The sequence below is a fragment of the Pogona vitticeps genome, chromosome 1 (assembly GCF_051106095.1).
Source record: "Pogona vitticeps strain Pit_001003342236 chromosome 1, PviZW2.1, whole genome shotgun sequence".
NCBI classification, from domain to species: Eukaryota; Metazoa; Chordata; class Lepidosauria; order Squamata; family Agamidae; genus Pogona; species Pogona vitticeps.
The window spans coordinates 17570001-17590271 of record NC_135783.1 but is presented as its reverse complement, the minus strand read 5'-3'; the positions used below and the strand labels follow the sequence as shown (position 1 = coordinate 17590271).

Here is a 20271-nt window from a genome sequence, read left to right as displayed (position 1 = left end):
ATTCATTTTTGCTCCAAAAACGCATTAGGGCTTATTTTCAGGTGATGTTTTATTTTTTTCATGTACAAGAATCTATATTTCTTCAAATACAGTCATGTCATCTTCTTCTGGTTGCTGCACAATGGTGGAGGGCGGGGTTTCACTTAAGTGGGGCTTATTTTTGGGGTAGGGCTTATATTACGAGCATCCCAAAAAAATCATACTAGGGCTTATTTTCAGGTTAGGTCCTATTTTTTGGGAAACAGAGTATATCTCTGTCTTTCTCTGCAAACAACACTATGGCTTGCTATGCTGTCAGCTGTACGCCTCCGTTAGCATTCCTTTTGACAAAAAAAATGGAAGGCAACAAATACTATAGAGAATTCTTCTAAAAAAATCTTGCTTAGTTCTCTCCAGACAGCAATTATAATTTACCTAGTATTCCATTTTTGCTGAAAATCTCATACACGGCTGTAATGAAGGCTGAAAGTCCTTTTTGGCCACTATATAAAACCAAGCACCCACTATCTCAACTGTGCTGTTACCTCATAAATGCCTGCCTTTCTTTGAGGCCTGGCTGCCTGCTGAACATGGAAGGTGATGCTTTCTACAACAACATGTCCAAAAACAAACCACAATGTTTCCCCAAAATCCTGGAAGTACAAGTAGGATAACCATGTCGTCATGCAGAAGCTCAACGACAAGCACACCAAATGGGGGAAAAATATGTGTATTTTCTTATGAGAAAGAAGTGACCAGAAAGCATGGGAAATCTTGTGAGAAGAGGAAAGTTGTTCCTCTTGTGAGAGACACATGCTGATTATTTATTACGGCTATTGTGATGTAAGTACCAAAAATATGTAAAACATTTATTATCCCCCAATATTATTATTTTTATAAATGCAGTTTATTTTATTTGCCAACATGTTTAGGGCAAAAAAGAGAGCGTGACTGTGCAGCAAAGGGAGAATCGGCAAATGGTGGCTGGTTGTGATGCTCCTGACCTTTGTTGTCTTTACCATGAAATTAGCTGAGAAGCACTTCCGTCAAGACAGGTGTAATCTGAGAAATCTGATCCCCTCCCCAAAATAAGGTGATGTGTGTTGAAAATAAAAGACGACCAAAACAATGAAAACAGCTTCTTATGTGTCTGAGTTAATTTAGGTCTGTTTCCTACACCATCTTCATCTCTTAGTAATAGTGACTGGGATGGCCACATGCCCTCCCTTAGCAAGGATAATCCCAGATCTGAAAAGGCTGCAGAGGACAATCTTCCCTTCAAAGACGGCCTAGTCAAAACCTGATCTAAAAATGAAGAACTATAAGCACGGATTAAGAAGTTGCACCTGGCAAGTACCTGGGCAACAATTCAGTTGGCACAAAAGTCTCCAACTCACAGCCTTCCCTACACAAACGAGACATACAGCAATCTGTTTAAATTATAAAAAAACATTTCTACATTTTCCATCTTCCATCATATGAGCACATATAATTTTATGACCAGCGATATAAGTATACGCGTACCTTAAGTTGATGAGGCTGAACTTCTTTGCTTGTTTTTATCATAAAAATGCAATACCATGGCACTGCTGTTTAGCTTTTACCATGTCTGCTCCTGCACTTCACAAATGAAAGGAGCTACCAAGTCCCCTGTAAAGGGTATAGGGCCAAAGACTTTTTTTCAGATACATGATGGACATATACTAAATGGGGCAGCTTTACATAATTCAGGGATGGAGGAGGCATCTGAGTATGTTCTGCTTCTTTCAAATACTTGAACAGCCAGAACTCCAACAGGTACCGTTTCCACCTCTAAATTTTGGTGGAAGCTCCAACATCTGAGATTTGAAGTTAAATTAATAAAAATTGAGTAGAAGGCCACTACCTGATAAAAGAAAGTGCACCACTACCATTAAGAGATGAGACCTATGTGGGAAACGGGCCTAATATAACTCAGACATATGAGTCAGTCATTTTAATGAATCAATGCAAAACGAATAAGCTTCAAATGCAGCCAGTCTTATCTATGCACTGCAGGAGAGAGCAGTGGAGTTGATCTCTACTTACTTATGTCATAATCACCTCAATCCATGGGAGAATATTTCTGCTCTGCCATGGCAATTTGAATGTTTAAACAGGTTCTTAGGGGAAAAATACTTCACGTGGGACCCCGACATTGCTACATGGGCTAATCGTGAGCTGCTTAATAGAGACATACTACTAAAAGTGGAATATGAGATTAGGGGAAAAATCCTTGTTCCCTGCATCCACTTTAGATATTTTTGCATACCACATTGGAAGGAAAATTCAAGCATCATGCTATTTGCATCATATGTAACTATTGTTCAATCAAATGTACAAAGCTAGACAACATGTGCCGTGCCAGACAAATGATTTATCGTGGTTCTTTCAAGACATTTACAATTCTTACTGAAAATTCCACTGAAAGTTGCCTAAGAGAAAGGGCTCTCAGCATGAATGACAGTCACAGTCTCATCTTCAAAATGAGCCCACAAGCGCTGGAGATCAGAATGATAGCCAGCCATGCCTGACATAACAAACATGTGTCTGTTTATGAAATTTTCAGTTGAAATTGACTGAGCGCTAATATATGGTTCTTATAGATGCATCATTTCTGTGCTGGAGGCAGATCATCTTCCCATGTCAGCATGCCATGTTTCTATAAGCCACACAATTATGCTTTTGTTCTGCTTGCCCTCCAGTGTCTAATCTTGGGTACTACTGCTTTTAAATCTAGGTTATATTGTATGAAAGAGAACTTTGTGTCCAGATTTGAACATTTATTTTCTAATGTATATTTACCTTCTTTTCTATTTGAATCCATTCTTCTTACATTTTTCGGTGTTTTTCCTTCTCCAAATCCAGTCAAAACATCTGTCCTTTCTTCAAAGAGCATTTACTGTTCTCAGAAAACCCCATAAGCCGTCCCATGGTTTTGAAGAACTGAACATGTGAGTTCAGTGATGAATCAGATGATTCAATTCCTAATTTTCAATGGAGGCAAAAGTATAATGGAGTTATTGATCTACTTTTTACAGACACGCTATGCCCTGGAGAAAAAATAAATTCAATAACTTGCGTTTCATAAAATAAACATGGTTTCATGTCTGTATCTATGAACAATTGCCCTACTCTGCTAAAAGGATTCCACAAAAAACCTTCTAAACCAGAGGAATGGCATTTGGACCTTCCCAGCCAAATTGTTGAAGGGCTCAGCTGTTTCTGTCATCAGGCTTTGAGTAAAGGAGAAACCTAAAGCAAGCAAAAGACAAAAAGGCCTAGGGCACTTCTGCCCTCAGTGAGGATTGTTAAATGAGGGATCAGTGCACCTCCACACTCACACCATCCTGCCTTGTGCATTCCACCTCAGCAGGACTATATTGTAAATGTTAAAATTATAATAAGGTTAAAATAATATTTAATATTAAAATAGAAAAGGTGTTGACTGCATTAATATATGTGTCTAAGTGAGCCTCCCTAGAAAAGACACTCAGGAACTAGGGGGCCACCGCAGAAAAGGTGGTCCATCTCCGCCATCCTTAGATGAAAAAAAGCAAGCAGCCTCCTTGAAGATCTAGCATGGGTCACACAGCAGTAGCCCTCCAAATGGCTGTGGATTGCAAGTTTCTTTCTTTGTTTGTATGAGAGCACTGCACAATTTAAAATTATGGATGTATATGAAATACATGTGAAATTTTAAAAATCAAAATGTTAAAATTGCAACTAATATCCGATTATCCTTGGTACATTTGCTAGAACTGATGACAGCAGCTGTAGAACAGCACCCAGAGATCACAGTTGCCTATTCTTATCAGAATCCATTAGGGGAAGAGGTGATCCTTTGAACGATAGTGCCAGAAGCACTGCAATTTTACATTTGCTTTGCAGAGGCATTATATCCAAAATTTGAAACTACAAGTTTGGGTTTTGGAAACAAGAAACAACAGGACAATTAAATTTATAGTTTGAAATGGTATAACTGATTTTGGACATCAATATTAGAGGAAGCTGATAAGGAAAAATTCACAGGAAGATGATATGCTATATCAGCATTAACATTATACTACCCCGAACAAATGATTAGGTAGTAAAAAAAGATTTAGTGGAGGCTTGAAACTACCAATTTCAGTTGCAATATTAAACACATACTCATTTTTGCCTGTGTAAATCAAGGGGATTTTAAAATGCTTGGGTTTAACTGTGTTATGCCTTTAGTATGTAGTGATTATTATTAAAAGGCAGTTAAAGACCATTGTTATACATGTCTATTCAGAAAATAAGCCCTGCTGAATCAAATGGGGCTTTCCTTGGGTAAGTGGGAATTGAACTGCAGCTTAAATCTGTTTTTGAAGTTATAATTTGCTATGTGTTTAAACTGTACAGGTACATTTCTAAATGTTAAAACCATAAAATAGTAATCCACTTTCCCCCCAGACCTCCCTAAGAGACTTTATGTAGGAATATATGTTTGTTTGTTTTTTTTGTTAAGTCTAAAAGAGACTTTTTTGGTTTAAAGAAATAAAACAAATAAAACTTTAATTACGGCACCCTTTAAGTCATAACATTTCCAATATGCTCTGGTGCTATGAAAACAAGTTACCACATTTTTATTTTACAGTATATACCTTTCAATAGTCAAGCAGTATTTCTCCTCTCCATTATGTATGCTATTATTCTTTAAAACAGGCAATAAATATTTCAAGCAAAACCAAACAATATAAGTTCATCACAATCCTACCTCTCATATTTTTTTCTCGTTCTCACTACTCAGAAATAAGCCCCTTGGATTTCACTGTGACATACTTCCAGGTAAGTGCGCACAGAATTGAATTTTAGGCTTCTGTTCTATACTCATGTAACAGAAGTACGTCTGTTTTAAGTTTGAGTAAACATGGAGAGAATTGTGCTGCACTATTGCCTGATGTGTTAAACTAGATAATCCAACTCTTAGAAAATTACTTTGCTGCTTGTGAATATCATGCTAATCACAACACAGAAGTAGACCTTAACTGTGTTATTATTAAAAGCACTTAATGAGCTCTATGAAATGGAAAAACAATACATTTTAAACTTACCCCCAGCTGTGCTCTCTCTCTCTCTTGCAGTTTCAGTACCTTGCTGAGTCCAAAACAAATGACTGTCTAAAAGGAAAGCAAGAAGGCAACTACAGGAGCCTCATATTTTCTGAAGTAGGTCTATCACATGCTAATAGTTAATTTCAAATTCAAGCATATCTAATCTAAAGCTTTCTAATTATGCAATCCTCAGGTCACAACCTTGTGTCTCTCCCTGCTGGGTAACCCAGCTATGAATTTAACAAGAAGCCAAATTATTTAAACAATTGTGTTGTTTGTTAAAACTGTAAATTCTGGTATGCATTTTCTTTTAGTAGAGATTAAGGACTATCAGTTCAGCGGTAGCTTCAAGCAATGTTCTCTGTGGATTTCTTTTAATTGGATGGGAGAAGAGCCAGCTCCAACCAGCAGAATTCATGCTGGACCACTCTTCTGTGGAAAGGGGAAAGGGTGTACTCCAACTCAGTTAAACATAGTTTCTATAGCCAAGATCAGGGTTGGCGGAAAAAAGTACCAAGCCCAGATCACAGTGGGTTGAAGATAAAATCCATACATATACACTCTAGATACTGTGGTATGCATGTGCAAGAGTGCAGTATTTATAATGTTATTGAATCAGGAAAAGAAGAGAATTCTGCATTACAAATCACTCTTGTTCATCAGAATAATGTAATCAGAGGGCTTAACTTCTAAACCAAAGTGCCAGCATAATCCTTCTGTAGCCACTCTAAAACTAAAATGTCAAGTGTAAAGACTACAGCTGTCAGATTACATTTCCTATCAATTATATCCTGGCCTAAGTATGCATTTAGATTAGTGTGTTTTCGTCACTGATCATCTATCTCCATTGATCAGCTAGGGATCAAAGAAAAGTTCAGTCTCAGCCTGTTGTTGTATTTATTGTTATGTACCTCCAACTTACGCCAACCCTATTAATGAGTGACATTCAAAATGTGCTACCATTGACAGCACAGCTCAGCTCTTGTAAATTAAAGACTGAAGTTCCTATACTGAGTTAATCCATCTCATATTAGGCCTTCCTCTTTTCTTGCTGCCTTTTAAATAGATGGGAGAAAAGCTTGCAGTTTTAGTATTCCTGCATCAAGCAGAGGGTTGGACATGACGGCTTTATGGCCCCCTTCCAGCTTTACTATTCTAGTACCATGAAAATGGCTCTATATTCTGAACCATGTAGTAAAGGTTCTACAGTATAGGTCATTTAAAGAATCTCGACAAGGCCTGGTACAGTAATGAAGTCACACATTCAGTATATTTTTCTTCCATAAGATTTAAATAACCAAAGCTGTGTTGCAGAGCATCTCCAGACATGCTGGTTCCTTGGCCTATATATGATGTGGGTTGTCCTCCTTCACTGGCTACCCAGTCCAGGAAGGAGTTCAGGCTTCCTTTCCCTGCCTCTTCTGGCAGCCAACCACTCAGATGAGAAGGAGAGATGGGGATTCTCCCTGTGCAGCCGTTGAGTGGTTGGCTGCCGGAGGAGGCAGGGAAGGGAAACCTCAGCATCTTCCTGGACTGCACAGCCAGCAAAGGAGGACAGTCCAGGTGGCACTCAGAGGCTTGTGGGTGGGGCAGCCAGTCAGAAGGTAGGGAGAGTGAACGCATGGCACCTCTGGTGCCACACTGTTGAATTTCATCACCCCAGGTCAAATTTTCATGCCCATCTCTAGATCCAAATGGCTTTTAATATCATTTTCCATTATTCTTTCGCAGCATAATTATCTGCTTTACTTTGGCATCAATTCTATATTTTCAGAGCCAAAAGCTTCCCCTACATTGTGAACTACTGTGTTGTTAAGTTTGCCCAAAAATAATTTTTATATCCAGCAGAATGCTTCATTTCCCCTCCAGCCCCAGTAAACTGTCCACTGAAACCCAAAGCTGAGTTCCATCCGGGTTGGATCACTTGTGAGCTGTACACATATTCTGTGACCCTCTCTCTTATGCATTGTCAACTGTTAGTCCCCATATATTTCATACAAAGATGATAAAGAGCCTGAGGCTTCAGATTACACACGTACAGTTCTTATATGTCACATAAACAAATATGCATAGACTCCAGAGCATAACCATGTGATTTATTCAGCATTTATTTATTCAGTTACAGTGTACCTTGGCTACCATCTCTTTCTCCCCTAATGGCTCTGTATTAGAGTTTACAATCTTGATTTGTTTTCTACTAGTCCAAAATAGTTTACATGTCTAGCTTTAGCTTCAGCCCTGGTGCTGCTGTGTAATGAAATGTGCCATCCCATTCCAAACCCTGTATATCCGTAAATTCTCCTTTCCCTTCCAGCCTAGGAAAAGAAAAAAGTGAACATGTTAAAATGAAGGCAGTAGCCATTGTCTGACATTAGAATTTTGGTTTTGTTGGACTACAAATCCCATAATTCTACATTCTGGGAGTTCCAGCTGACAGACTCACATCTACAAAATGTAGCTCACAGGGACAAAAGGCCTAGATGGGAAGGCTTTGAAGCTTAGCATAGGCCTAGCTTTGGTCTAGCTTTTTGTTCAGAAGGGGGAACGTCCAGCTAGCAGTGGGGCAGCTTCCTTTCAGCACTGAAACCTAGGGCAGAGCAAGGTCTAAGCCTCAAAGCCTTCTCAAATAGGCTTTTTTTCAAGGTGAGCCACATTTAGTTTTCTGTAGGCGTGAGTCTGCCAAATAAAACTCCTAGAATGGAGAATTATGGGATTTATTATCCAAAAAAAATTCCAAAATCTCATGCCTAGTTGCTGTATTATAGCTAATAATATATCTACATACAGACAAATATGTATAAAAATAGAAAGATACATACTGCTCTTATAATGCATATCAGCTTCCCAGGTCTGAATACCAGAAAATGCTGAATCAGGCAGTGATTCAGATAGTACCTGATAAACCTTCTGAAATTGCTAGTTCTGCTAATGAACTGGGCCAATTGCTTTCATAATCTTAGGGAGTGACTAAACACATATACCTTTCTCTGTTTGTACTATGTTCCTCACTGTTCCTTTTGATATTTATTCTACTGACTATGTGACATTAGGGCTAATCACAAGTAAATCTGATCCTTTAGCATGAATATGTGGCATATTGTTTGGCTGGCATGTGTTTTTCTGTAGTATTTCCACTTGCATTATTTTGTCTTGTGTAAACATTTTTACAATCAAATTTGAAGAAATTTGAATGACACTGAAAAGAGTGGCTGAGAATGGTGATAATGGCAGATAAGGGTGGGAGGGGAAAGAGAGTTGTGGGACACTTGAAATACCCCTTCCTGGGATAATTAAACATCTCTGTATGGACAATAGCAGCAGTTTAAATGGTGGGGTACAGTATAGAGAAATTAGTGTCAATTTGAGACAGACTTCTCTGTGGTCATGTCCTTAGTCTGGAATTTATAACAGCTATCCAAGGTGCTGAACCATATCCCCCAAAACAGATGCAGTCTCTTGGGTAGCTCCTTTGACATTTGGAATACAGTGGTGCCTTGCTAGACAATGATAATCCATTCCACTGAAATCGTTGTTTAGCAAAATCATTGTCTAGCAAAAAGCATTTCCTCATTGGAATGCACTGAAACCTGTTTAATGTGTTCCAAAGGGGAAGAATCGTCATTGTCTAGCGAAGATCGGCCATAGGAAAGCTGCTTTGCGAACATCTGATCAGCTGTTTAAATTGCTGTCTTGTGAAGCTTAGGTCCCAAAAACACCTGTTTGCGAGCGTGGAGGGAGCTGTCAAAATCATTGTCTAGCGAAAATCGGTTTGCGAAGCAGGGACCAAACATTGTCCAGCAAAATTCCCCCATAGGAATCACTGTTTTGCCAATCGCTATAACGATTGCAAAAGGCCAATGTCTAGCGAAAAAACTGTCGTGCGGGGTAACTGTCTAGCGAGGCACCACTGTACACCAAGAGCAGTTTCACAGCACCACTCATCTCAGAGCCAACAGCATAGAATACGTGGATCAGAGGTGTCTGGGACAGGTGTCAAATCACATTCAAAGCAAAGCACGGTGATCCTATGAAAATGTCAGAAAGTACCCAAGAAAGATCCTAATTAAGTTCCTAATACAAAGCTAAAATACAAAATAAGATTCTCTGCATCAAAGCCAAATTTCAATTATTTTAAATTCAACTCACTTATTTTCACTGAACTGTCCAGTGTACTTGGCTCCATTAGGAAACATGTAGGTTCCTATTCCGTGCAACATGTTGTCCTTAAATTCACCTTCATAAACAGCACCAGAAGGATGTTCCAGCCTTCCTAAACCATTCATCTGAGTTAATAAGAAGTGAAGTCACCAGATTAATACTCTAAAACAGTAATGGCAGCTTTTGAGGTCTTTGAAATTTAGTACATTTAAGGCTATAAACCTATGTACATTCAACGAGGCAGCTGTCATCTGTATTTCCACTGCTTGAAGCAGAAGAAATATTATTGCCACCAACACCTCCCCCATTTTTCTTGCTGCTGCCTTTCCCCCATTCCTATGTGCCGTCACCACCACTTGGTTTCAACCTGTAGACTCCCAGCCTAAGAGGGATTCCCTGTAAAGACATACTGGCCATAACCAGCACATCTTTATACCAAGTGATGGCTTTACATAAAGATGGGCCAGAAAGTTGTTCAGCCAGCATTTCTTTACAAGAATTTTTATCAAGTAGTTAGGTAGGCAAGCAAGCAAGCAATTACAGCAGTGTAGAAGAGAAAGTAGGTCGCAGTAGTAATAGCATGATCAGGACAGGGAGCGAAGTGAAATGGTTGTGGTAGGATTCTGAAATGTGCAAGGATGATTTTCCATTCCTGATGTCTTGCTATTACTTGTTTGTGACCTGCCTTGGGTCCCGTAATTGGGAGAATGGTGGCTTATGAATTACATTAAATGAATGAATGGAGAGGCAACTGCCCCATACATTCTAATGGCAAGACCAGACCAACTGAAAACTCCTGCGAACATCAGAGAGTTACTTTTCAAGTGATAACAAATCAGTTTGGTCTGGAAAACGAGTTGTCTTCTATCCAGAGAGATAAGCACATCCAAGCTTACTGACATGGATAAGCTGAGATTGGAGATGACATGGCAGAACCTCATGAAATTTATGATATAATTTGTAATGCAATTAATGACAATTAAAGAATATAAATCAATAATTTATTTATCAGATGTAATAAAAGATTTTTTTCAGGATTCTGTCTTGCTACTAGTATTCCAGCAAAAAACCCATCCTATTTCATTGGCCAGTTCTATATGAAGCAACCAATCTTCATTGAATGTTCAGAATAGAATAAGGCACAGGCAGTTGTAATAGGTAGAAGTCATGGGCACAAATGAAGTGCTCCAGCTTGTGTCAGTGAATAGTACATTTTCTACTAAGAGGAAGAGAAAATGTAGCTCTCTTCATATAGTTGAACAGCAACTATCATAATCATTCACCATTGGCTATGCTAGCAAGGACATATGAGAGTTGTAGGCTGAAAGCATTCAAATAGCCACCACTTCCAATGCTTTGCAATGGGGCAAAGCTATCATAAGATACAATCCAGTCTTTATTGCTTCACTGAGGTTTTCTACATATTAATATTTGACACAATTTTCTTGATTTTAATTAATTAGATTAGACTAAATAAATCACTTGAATCACTTTTTAGATATTTGTATGTTACGTATATACTTTATCATTCTTCCAGTTTCCTTGATAAATAATTCCATCTGGAGTGGTATGAACTCCATATCCATTTCTCTCAAGAATACCATCAGGTGTTCTTGTACATTCACCATCTAATGAAAGAAAAGAAAAAATAAACCATGAAAAGTCAATTAAAGAAATAACACAAATTATTATATTAGCTGACTGGATAACTCAGTTGTTTAGGTATTTGGTTGTGGAGCCAGAGGTTGGGAGTTCACTTCTTGCCCTATGCCTTCTGTGAGCAGAGCCATCCTGTGTGGCCTTGGGCAAGCTGCACAGTCCCAAGGTGTTCCCAGAAAAAGGGAACAGCAGACCCCCTCTGAGTATTCTCTATCTGGAAAGCCCTGAAAAGGTATGGCATCAGTCAGAATTCAATTAATGGCTCATAATAGTGATGACTAATTATTCTGTTTTAATTAAATAATATTTAATAAATAATGTCTAGTAAAGTTTAGTAATATTTAATCAAAGTAATCAAAACCATCATTGTAACCCTTTAGAATTTAGTGGCATTGTATATGATTAGTTCTCAGCAAGCATTCAACTTTGGTTCTAAGAGTGCAATATTCTGTTTATACATTTGGGAGTTCAGTTCCCCTGTACATCCCAGGAGAAGAGCCGGCCTGTGTGGCCTTGGGCAAGCTGTGCAATCCTCCAGAAGAAGGAAATGATAAACCACTTCTGAGTACTCTCTACCTAGATAGCCCTGGAAAGGATCATCATAAATTGAAATTGACTTGACAGTAATCAATTACAATTGTACAGTAATTACATTTTGTTAGCTTTCCCGTGATTCTGCAGCAATTTATTTATTTATTTATTTATTTATTTATTTATTTATTTATTTATTTATTTATTCATTCATTCATTCATTCATTCATTCATTCATTCATTCATTCATTCATTCAATTTATATGCTGCCCACACTACCCAGAGGTCTTCACAACTTCAGGGCCAGAATTACACACTCTTAAGAGTTTGATACTTCTACATTATTTTCATTAAAGCCCTCACTAATTGTAGCAGAAACAAAAACACTATACTTAATAATATCGTACCAAAAAAAAAGATACCATTCCAGAACCCACTTGGGCAGCCAAGTATTAATTGGCTGAACATATCATTCAAAGCCACACCCATTTTCTGGATTACAGTTGAGTAAAGACAGGGACGGGGATTATTTTAAAGTTTCTCTGGCATTACACAGCAAAAGAGAAAAAGAGGAACTAGAACAAGGCTTCCTTTATCTGGAGTGAATGCTCTATAATGTGTATTTGTATTACCAGGCTTGACCTGTGGCGAAGTGATTAAACTGCAGTACTGCAGTCAAGACTCTGCTCATGACCGGAGTTCAATTTTGGCAGATTCGGGTAGCCAGCTCAAGATTGACTCAGTCTTCCATCCTTCCAGGGTCAGTAAAATGAGTACCCAGTTTGCTGGGGAAAGGAGCAGAATATTGTTTGTATAATTATGTTGAAAACCACCCAGTTTTAGCCCTATGGGGCAGTGTGTAAGTTGAAACAAAAACCATTTCTGACCATTTGTTCCACAGAAAGGAAGCTTACTCTACCCCCTCTTCTTCAATGCCATTGTATAGGGTCTCCTGATATCCTACAGATACACAACCTTCCTTGGCATAAGCTTTTGTGGACCGAAGCCCACTTCATCATTATACAGTGGTGCCTCGACTTACAAATGCCTTGACCTACAAACATTTTGACTTATGAACAGCTCCGTTCGCAAAATTTTGCTTTGATTTTAAAACAGAGCTTTAACTTACGAATGGAAAAAGGCAGGGGAAAGGGGTGGGAAATTCATATACTAACCATTGGTGGCGAAGAGGCTGTTTCTTTGTAGCTCTTTTGCCCCAACGGTTCGGGAAAGGGATACAGCAGTGGTGGGGGTGGCCCAGAGTCGGGAGGTTTTAGCCTGGCCAGAAGGCCATTTGAAGTTCTCGGGCTCCTGCCTCCCAGCACTGGGTCCATCTGTGCTGCTTGCTTTCCGGCTGAGCTCTGGGAGGCACAGCCTGGCCGGGAAGCGAGCAGCGTGGATGGACCCAACACTGGGAGCTAGAGCCCAGCCGGAAGGCGAGGACCCATCCCAGCCAGGCAGTGGTGGCGGAGCCCAGGCCAGGCGGCCGTGGAAGCCCAGGAGGCCTCCCACCAATGGCAGTCTCGGCGGCAGAGGAGCCCAATGGGTCTTGCATGCTTTGGTTGCTTTTTTGCTTTGCTTTTTTTGCATTTCCGATGAGTCTTTGCTTTGCTTTGCATGCTTTGCTTGCTCTTCTTTCTTCCCCCCCTTCGGTTGGAGCGGATTAATCGCGTTTCCGATGGGTCTTGCAGTGGGGTTTTTTTGTGATTTTTTTCTTCGGCTGGAACAGATTAATTGCATTTCGATGCATTCCTATGGGAAATGGTGCTTCAACTTATGATCATTTTTAGTTATGACTAGAGGTCCGGAACCAATTAAATTCGTAAGTTGAGGCACCACTGTACTAGCTTATATAGTTTTTCAAAGAATGATAGAATCATAGACCGCAGCCTGCCACATGACCAGGCATACATTTGGCATCTTGCAAATTAGCTGCTCCCAAAAGCTACAGCAAGAACCAAAATCCCATCTCTTTTGGGTTGCCTTATCCTCTTGAGGGAGTCTGGAGAGCTCAGTTCCCATATCTCTGAAGCAAGTACCAAGGACAACTCATGTGTTCATGATGTCCTTCTCTGCTATAGGGAAAATGTTATTCCTCTCTCACACCAAATTAGTGCCATTATGTATATCAACCATTGCACTCATAATATATGAAAATATTTTACCATATTTATCTTGATTTGGAAATATAAATGATATTTTAAAAACTTCTGAACCTGTTGAAAGAAAAAAACAAATTTAACATAACTAAAACATATGAACCTTGAGCATACTAATTTTTTAAAAGGCTAATAGATCCCTATTCCCAATAGACTGAAGTGCTTTTGGAGATGAAAGCATCAATTTTCTTAAACAACTTTCCTTCCACATATCAAAGAATCAGTTTTCCTGGAATGAAATTATTCTCCAGACTGACTTTAACATTTTGGGAACAAAAGTTATGCAATAAAATGGAAAAATGCTTATAGAAATGAGAAATGCAAGTCCAGTCAACAACTGAGCATACCACATACTGTGTTCCCCCCGAAAATAAGACAGGGTCTTATATTAAAAATACATTAGGGCTTATTTTCAGGGGATGTTTTATTTTACAGTTATGTCAACTTCTAGTTGCTGCACAATGGTGGAGGGCGGGGTTGCATTAACTGGGGCTTACGAACACCTTGATAGGCAGGTGAGCTTTTCAAAATGGCTATAGAGAAAGGATTTTATTTAAATATTTCTGTCCCACCATTCTCCTCAAGAAGGAATGTTAAAATCATGTCTTTGTCTCATTTTTTAATATAACAGACACTTGATATTTTAACGGGTGTGTAAACTTTTTATATCCACTTGATAACTCTTCACTGTGTTCCATCGTATATCTAATGCCTTGGAAATTATTTTGTACCCTTCTCCTGATTAATACCTTTTAACAATGAGATCCCTCTGATGCTTTGGAAGCTCTCTGCGGACCATGGCTTCTGCTGTAGGATGTGACTAAGAAAATGTCAGGAAAGACCTATTAGCACAGCTGATCTTTATTTGGGATTCCTCAGAGGCACTTTAAATGATGGCAGGGGTGTACTGACTTGACAGGTCTCAAAGTCAACCTGAAGAATTGTTCATTGCAATTCAGTATATAAGTTGTTACAGGATCAGATTTGGGTAAGCAACATGTAACAAGAGAGCACAGCTGGGTTAATTGAGGCAGCTGTGGGACAACCAATTTGATTGGAGAATCCAAGAATAAAGCTAGCCAAGCTTGCAGAGACAAACTGTTGGGTTGTTGGGTAGTGGTTGGTTGTTGTGTTGCTGGTGATCTTGTTGCTGAGAGCTGTATATTCTGCATCGTTGGATGAAGACTTGCTGCATTGCAAGGAGAAGATCCTGGGAGAAGACTATCTCCGTGGTGAGAGGAGAAGACTTCGTGGTTGCAGGACTCTTTATATTGGTAACAATATTTGGTTACTGAAATTGTAAATTTACCATTGCTAACTGAAGAATTACTGTGAATGACCAGGACTGTATAAGGACAAGAGAAGCTGTATTTACCCCTGTATATATCAACTTTATTGTAAATAATATCTTCAACACTACAACAGTGTCTGTTTGGTTTAATCTCTGGGCAGTTCACTTCACCATTACGCCCCCTGGCGTAGTCTGGTAACGCAGCACCTCTGTCATGACTCCTACTTAACATGAGTTTGAATGTGATTGTTTACTGCTGAACACAGCTACATCCCCAGTTATAAGAGGGTATGCACACAGATACAACCATATTATTTCAGTTTTTTATTTTTACCTCCATCCACCTAAAAGATTTCAGTTTGTTGTTCAACTGAGTTGTACAGTTCATAGGTCTCATTAAAGGGGGAAAAAGTTCTGAAATGATTTATCTTTGTCTCATTTTTTTTACATCACAGACACTTGACATTTTAACAAGGATGTGTAAACTTTTTATATCCACTGCAGAATCACAGAAGTTGGAAGAGGCCTATAAGGCCACTGAATCCAACCCGCTACGGAATGCCAAAAAGAGCACACAACCTATTTACTTAACTCTTTAAAATATTTTTACCACACCTTTCGTCTTGAAAAGCACCAAAGGTGGCTTGCAACAACGAAAAACAATACAGTATTTAAAGTTGAAAACAATGTGTATACAGCATCTTTAAAGACAATATTTAAAAACAAACAATGAGGAGTTAATATTACAGTAACATTAAGGCAAAGATCAATAAGTAAACACTTTTTAAAAAAATACCAATCTGAGAAATGAAAAACACAAGTAGTAGCAAAACCCCAGTCAAAGCAGGAGTACTACATAACAATCTATAGGGGAAAAAAACACATGGAGGTAGCCAGTTCCTGAGGGAAGGCCCGACCTTTCGCTTGTTTCCCAATAATTCCCCGGACCCGGACTTTCAAGGCGGACAACCCCTCCATCTTGGGACCGCGCGCACTAGCGCTCCAACCGCCACTCACCGGACATGGCTTTAAAAAGGCGCCCGGCGGTTGCTGTGGAAACCGCATTCTCCCACTCAAACCGGAAGCCAAGGAGCTCCCCTTTCCACTTCCGGGTAGCTGGAGGCTACTTAGGCGGGAGCTGAAGGACCAGTAGCTTCTCATCACACCTGGAATAGCAGGTAAGGGGAGGGGGGGGAAGTCAGTTGTTGTTTTCCCGGCTACGTCGGCGTTGTGTACCTGGGCTGTCTCTGGGACTCCTGAGGACCCTGTTGGTTGTGTGAAAAAAAGACCGGGAGAAGCGTGGAGCTCAAGGCGTCTTTGAAAAGGAGGGTGGGGTCTGCAGTGTGTGTGTGTGTTGTGGTCTTTTGTGCCAACAAAGAGGGGTGACAGCGCTTAGAAGCTGACATGACTGAGGCGGAGAGGCCGTGCTTGGCGTATAGTCTCCCGTTCCGTTTTTGTTTCTTTTAAGGAAGAGACCCAGGGTAGCAGGGCTGACACCCTGGGTCGAGGGGAACGTGCAGTTCTCCAGTTGTTGGTGTCTAATTTATAGTGCTTAGGGGATGTTTCTTCATTTATATTACTTTGATGTCACTTTGTTTTAATTTATTGTCTCTGATTATTGTTCTGTATTCTGTCGTGAACCACCCAGAGTGGTCTTGATAGCCAGATGGATGGTACACAAATTAATTCCAGAAGTTCTTTTGTACCTTTCTAGGCTTCACCAGAACATAGTTTATTTATTTATTTATTTATTTATTTATTTTATTTATATGCCACCCACTCTACCCAGAGGTCTCTGGGCGGCTTACAATAATTAAAATTCAATACAATAAAATGATTAAAATACAATTAAAATACTATTAAAATTGCCATCAGGACCCACAGTTGATGTTATTTCAATTAAAAGCCTTCTGGAACAGAAAGGTTTTGACCTGGCGCCAAAATGTCATCAACATCGGCGCCAGACGAATTTTAGTTGGGAGGGTGTTCCATAGTCTGGGGGCAGCTGCCGAGAAGGCCCTTTGTCTACAAGCCATCCCTCTTACCTCCTTGAGGTATTGGCTCTTTCAAAAGGGCCCCCTGGCTTGATCTTAACTGCCGGGTAGGCTCATATGGAAGGAGGCGGTGCTTCAAGTATCTAGGGCCCAAGCCGTTTAAGGCTTTATATGTCAAAACAAGCACTTTGAATTGGGCCCGAGCAGCAACTGGTAACCAATGTAAATTGAACAGAATCGGCTTGATGTGATCTCTAGCGGCTCCACCATTCACCAGCCGTGCAGCTCGATTCTGGACCAGTTGCAGTCGCCGGACCGTCTTCAAAGGCAGCCCCACGTAGAGCGCATTGCAATAATCTATACGAGATGTTACCCTTGCATGTGTAACTGTCATGAGACTCCGCTCGTCCAGGTAGGGCCATAGCTGGTATAATTTCCGCAGCTGAAGGAAGGCACCTCTGGCCACCGAGTCCACCTGGGCTTCCAAAGTTAGACTGGGGTCCAGGAGCACCCCCAGGCTGCGGACCCTGTCCCTTAGGGGGAGTGTAACCCTATTCAGGGCAGGGAAATGGCCCTCCAACCTGTCCGGTGAAGCACCCACTAACAGCACTTCCATCTTGTCTGGATTGAGTTTCAATTTATTAACCCTCATCCAGTCCATTATCAGGTCCAGACACGAGTTCAGCACAGAAACCGCCTCACCTGGATTGGTAGAAAACGAGAGGTATATCTGAGTGTCATCAGCAGATTGCTGACTCCTCAGCCCAAACCTCCTGATGACCTCTCCCAGCGGTTTCACGTAGATGTTAAACAGCATGGGGGACAGTATTGAGCCCTGAGGAACCCTATGACATAACTGCCATGGGGCAGAGCAACTGTCCCCCAGCACCACCCTCTGGACATGGTCAGCTAGGAAGGAGCGGAACCACTGTAAAACAGTGCCCCCAACTCCCAACCCAGCCAGCCTATCCAGAAGGACACCATGGTTGATGGTGTCGAAAGCCGCTGAGAGGTCCAGGAGTATCAACAGGGTCACACTCCCCCTGTCTCTCTCCCGGCAAAGGTCATCGTACAGGGCAACCAAGGCAGTCTCCGTACCAAAACCTGGCCTGAAACCTGATTGAAATGGATCCAGAAAATCCGTTTCATCCAGCAGCGCCTGTTTTTCTGGTGAATAGTGTCTTTAACCATAGCAGTTGGTAGATGGAGATTTGTCAGGGCATTGAATTGGAGAGAGCCTGATTTATATCTCTACTCTCTCATATGTCTTCAGCAGTGCCAATTAGTACAGTTAAGCAAACAGGCTGCAATGAGGTTTAGGGTGTTAAACTGAGAATGCCAACAAAAATACAGTATGAGGTATGTTGAAAAATAGTAGGCATTGCACCCAGTGATGTACAGGGAGAGGTAGCAGCTGATAGTGAAAGACTTAAAGCATTTACATTAACAATAATAATAATTTATTGTCATTGTAAGTATATACACATACAACGAAATTCACAATTAAATGTGTGTAGACTCTTCAGCTACTATACCACTTCTCCCAGAGTAAAATAAAATTAAAAGGGTTGGTTTTGGGATCTTGAAGGAATTATAATGCAGAAAGAAAGAAAAAACTATCCACATCTTAAAACAGATGGAACTCACAAAAGTCTAGCTCCTAGTCATATGGAAAACTGGGTTACATGGAAATAACTTACTAAGCTACAGACTAGACTTGGCAGAACTAAAATGAACCTTAAAAACTTGTGGAGGGCTTTCCCACTGACAGTCTTTTGTGATTATGAAGAAGAGCAGGCAACTTCACACTTATGGGTACTGTATGCCTCTCAATATCTACTATGGAAGATTTGATGTTAGTGCCTCAAATGCTCTTGATGTTGCCTGTTATTGGGCAAAAATTGTCTGATATATTTATTAATTGTACTGTTATGCTTCTGACACAAAGAAGAAAGACTTCAGCGGTTAATTAATTGATTATGGCTTGAATTTAAGAGCCTACTAATCCTGAGGAAATATGCTTATGATCCTGAACATCAAAAGCAAGGGCAGAAGCTAGAAAACCATGGCTGGGTTAAAGCCATTCAAGCAGTTTGGGACTGAATACAATTCTGAACCAAGGATTTCCAGTTCATAGTTTACCTGCTATCCAACAGATGAATACCTAATTTCTATTTCAATCATCTTGATTTAATTTTTCTGATGAAGTAGTATCAGAGTTGTACCACAATAATATCAATATTTGATGCTCTATTCTTGTCTGTAATTATACTAAGGCTAGAATCCTATGCACAATTAGTATAGATGCATATGTAAGTCCCACTGAAATCAACGATAAATACTTCTGGGATATGTTATGTGGCTTATGGGAGTGAAGAAATGTTGGAATCATGTCTTTAGCAGGCCTAAGCAAATAGAAATAACAATTGCTCTAGTTACTAAATATGTGCATGATAAATGGAGTGCTATACTTCACTGGGGTTGATGTTTGATTGGTTGTGTTTTCTTTTCCTTTAAAGAAAGAAGATGAGCTCATCAGGGAAGAGAAAAGGAAAACCAAGTGGAAAAAAAGGAAAAGGAAAGGGAGAAGGAATTGGCGGTGGTGGTAAACCTAGCAAATGTCATTCCAGTGGCAGCAAAAAAGGCTGTGACAAAGAGTGGGATTATGATTTTGTTGTTTCCAGTGAAACAAAAGATGTGCCCAGGTCAGCAAGGTGAATTTAAATATATCTTATGTTTGGGTTTGGATGATTTTGGAAGGTTTTATTCTAAAAAGCTTATAAAAGATTTATGTTTTGAACAGAAAAATCAGGAAAGGATTATCCCTCACTGGGCATCCGTGTGCTTTGCATGCAGATGCACTGACTTTGTGGAACCAGCTGCCAAAGGAGCTGTGCCTGGCCCGTTCCCTGCTCATGTTAAGAAGGCTGCTCAAAAGGTTGCTTTTCAGGGAGGCTTTCCACAATGACCTGGCTTGATGTCCTGCATCATGTCCTCCTGCCACAGAGAAAACAGGCCCTTTAGTTACATTTTTTTTATTTCTTTGACTGTTTATAAGTTTGTTATATGTTTGCTTATCTTAATATTCTGTAAATCACCCATATAAATTAATTTATGGGGTGAGATATAAATGAATATATATGAATATATATGAATATAGAATTAATTTCTAGTTTATTTTTTATTATTTTGATTAGGTCTAAGGCAGCTCCTTATGGTAAAACTAGATGCCTTGACTAACTGGTAGTCACAACACTTTCATATTTGTTAGAAGGGTGATTGCATACTCTAGGAGATGAGCTAATAGCAAATCTGACAGACTGGGTCTTTCCTCAGTGCCATCTTCTACATGAGACATTTAGCAGTGGCTGCTGCCAATAATTACTGAACACACATCTATGTTT

The 20271-nt window shown here is 39.9% G+C and overlaps 3 protein-coding genes across 13 annotated transcripts in view; 1 reads left to right on the top strand and 2 right to left on the bottom strand.

The window, feature by feature from the left end:
• ARHGEF33 (Rho guanine nucleotide exchange factor 33) overlaps nt 1-5681 on the bottom strand; it is a 40880-nt gene extending 35199 nt beyond the window's left edge. For all 6 annotated transcript variants that reach the window (XM_078382865.1, XM_078382866.1, XM_078382869.1 and 3 more), the window contains exons 1-2: nt 5076-5681; nt 2803-2984 (exon numbers count right to left, since the gene is read on the bottom strand). In XM_078382865.1, coding sequence (XP_078238991.1) covers nt 2803-2896 — 94 coding nt within the window. In that variant the 5' untranslated portion in view covers nt 2897-2984; nt 5076-5681. The remainder of the gene's footprint in view (nt 1-2802; nt 2985-5075) is intronic.
• Nucleotides 5682-7150: 1469 nt separating this feature from the next.
• On the bottom strand, nt 7151-15953 carry MORN2 (MORN repeat containing 2). 4 transcript variants are annotated; one of them, XM_020794766.3, is made up of 5 exons: nt 15891-15953; nt 13589-13639; nt 10755-10861; nt 9222-9358; nt 7151-7390 (listed from the first exon to the last, which is right to left on the bottom strand). In XM_020794766.3, the coding sequence occupies exons 1-5, from the start codon at nt 15895-15897 to the stop codon at nt 7288-7290; spliced, it is 405 nt and encodes a 134-aa protein (XP_020650425.3). In that variant the 5' UTR covers nt 15898-15953; the 3' UTR covers nt 7151-7287. The 4 variants fall into 4 exon arrangements, with proteins under 4 accessions (XP_020650425.3, XP_020650424.3, XP_078238998.1 ...); XM_020794765.3 differs by having other exon boundaries at nt 15791-15932; XM_078382872.1 differs by lacking the exon at nt 13589-13639 and having other exon boundaries at nt 15891-15912.
• Nucleotides 15930-20271, top strand: part of DHX57 (DExH-box helicase 57) — a 46923-nt gene continuing 42581 nt past the window's right edge. For 2 of the 3 annotated variants that reach the window (XM_072988349.2, XM_020794762.3), the window contains exons 1-2: nt 15930-16051; nt 19387-19581. In XM_072988349.2, the coding sequence (XP_072844450.2) occupies nt 19394-19581 (188 nt within the window). In that variant the 5' untranslated portion in view covers nt 15930-16051; nt 19387-19393. The remainder of the gene's footprint in view (nt 16052-19386; nt 19582-20271) is intronic. The other variant, XM_020794763.3, reaches the window with a different exon arrangement.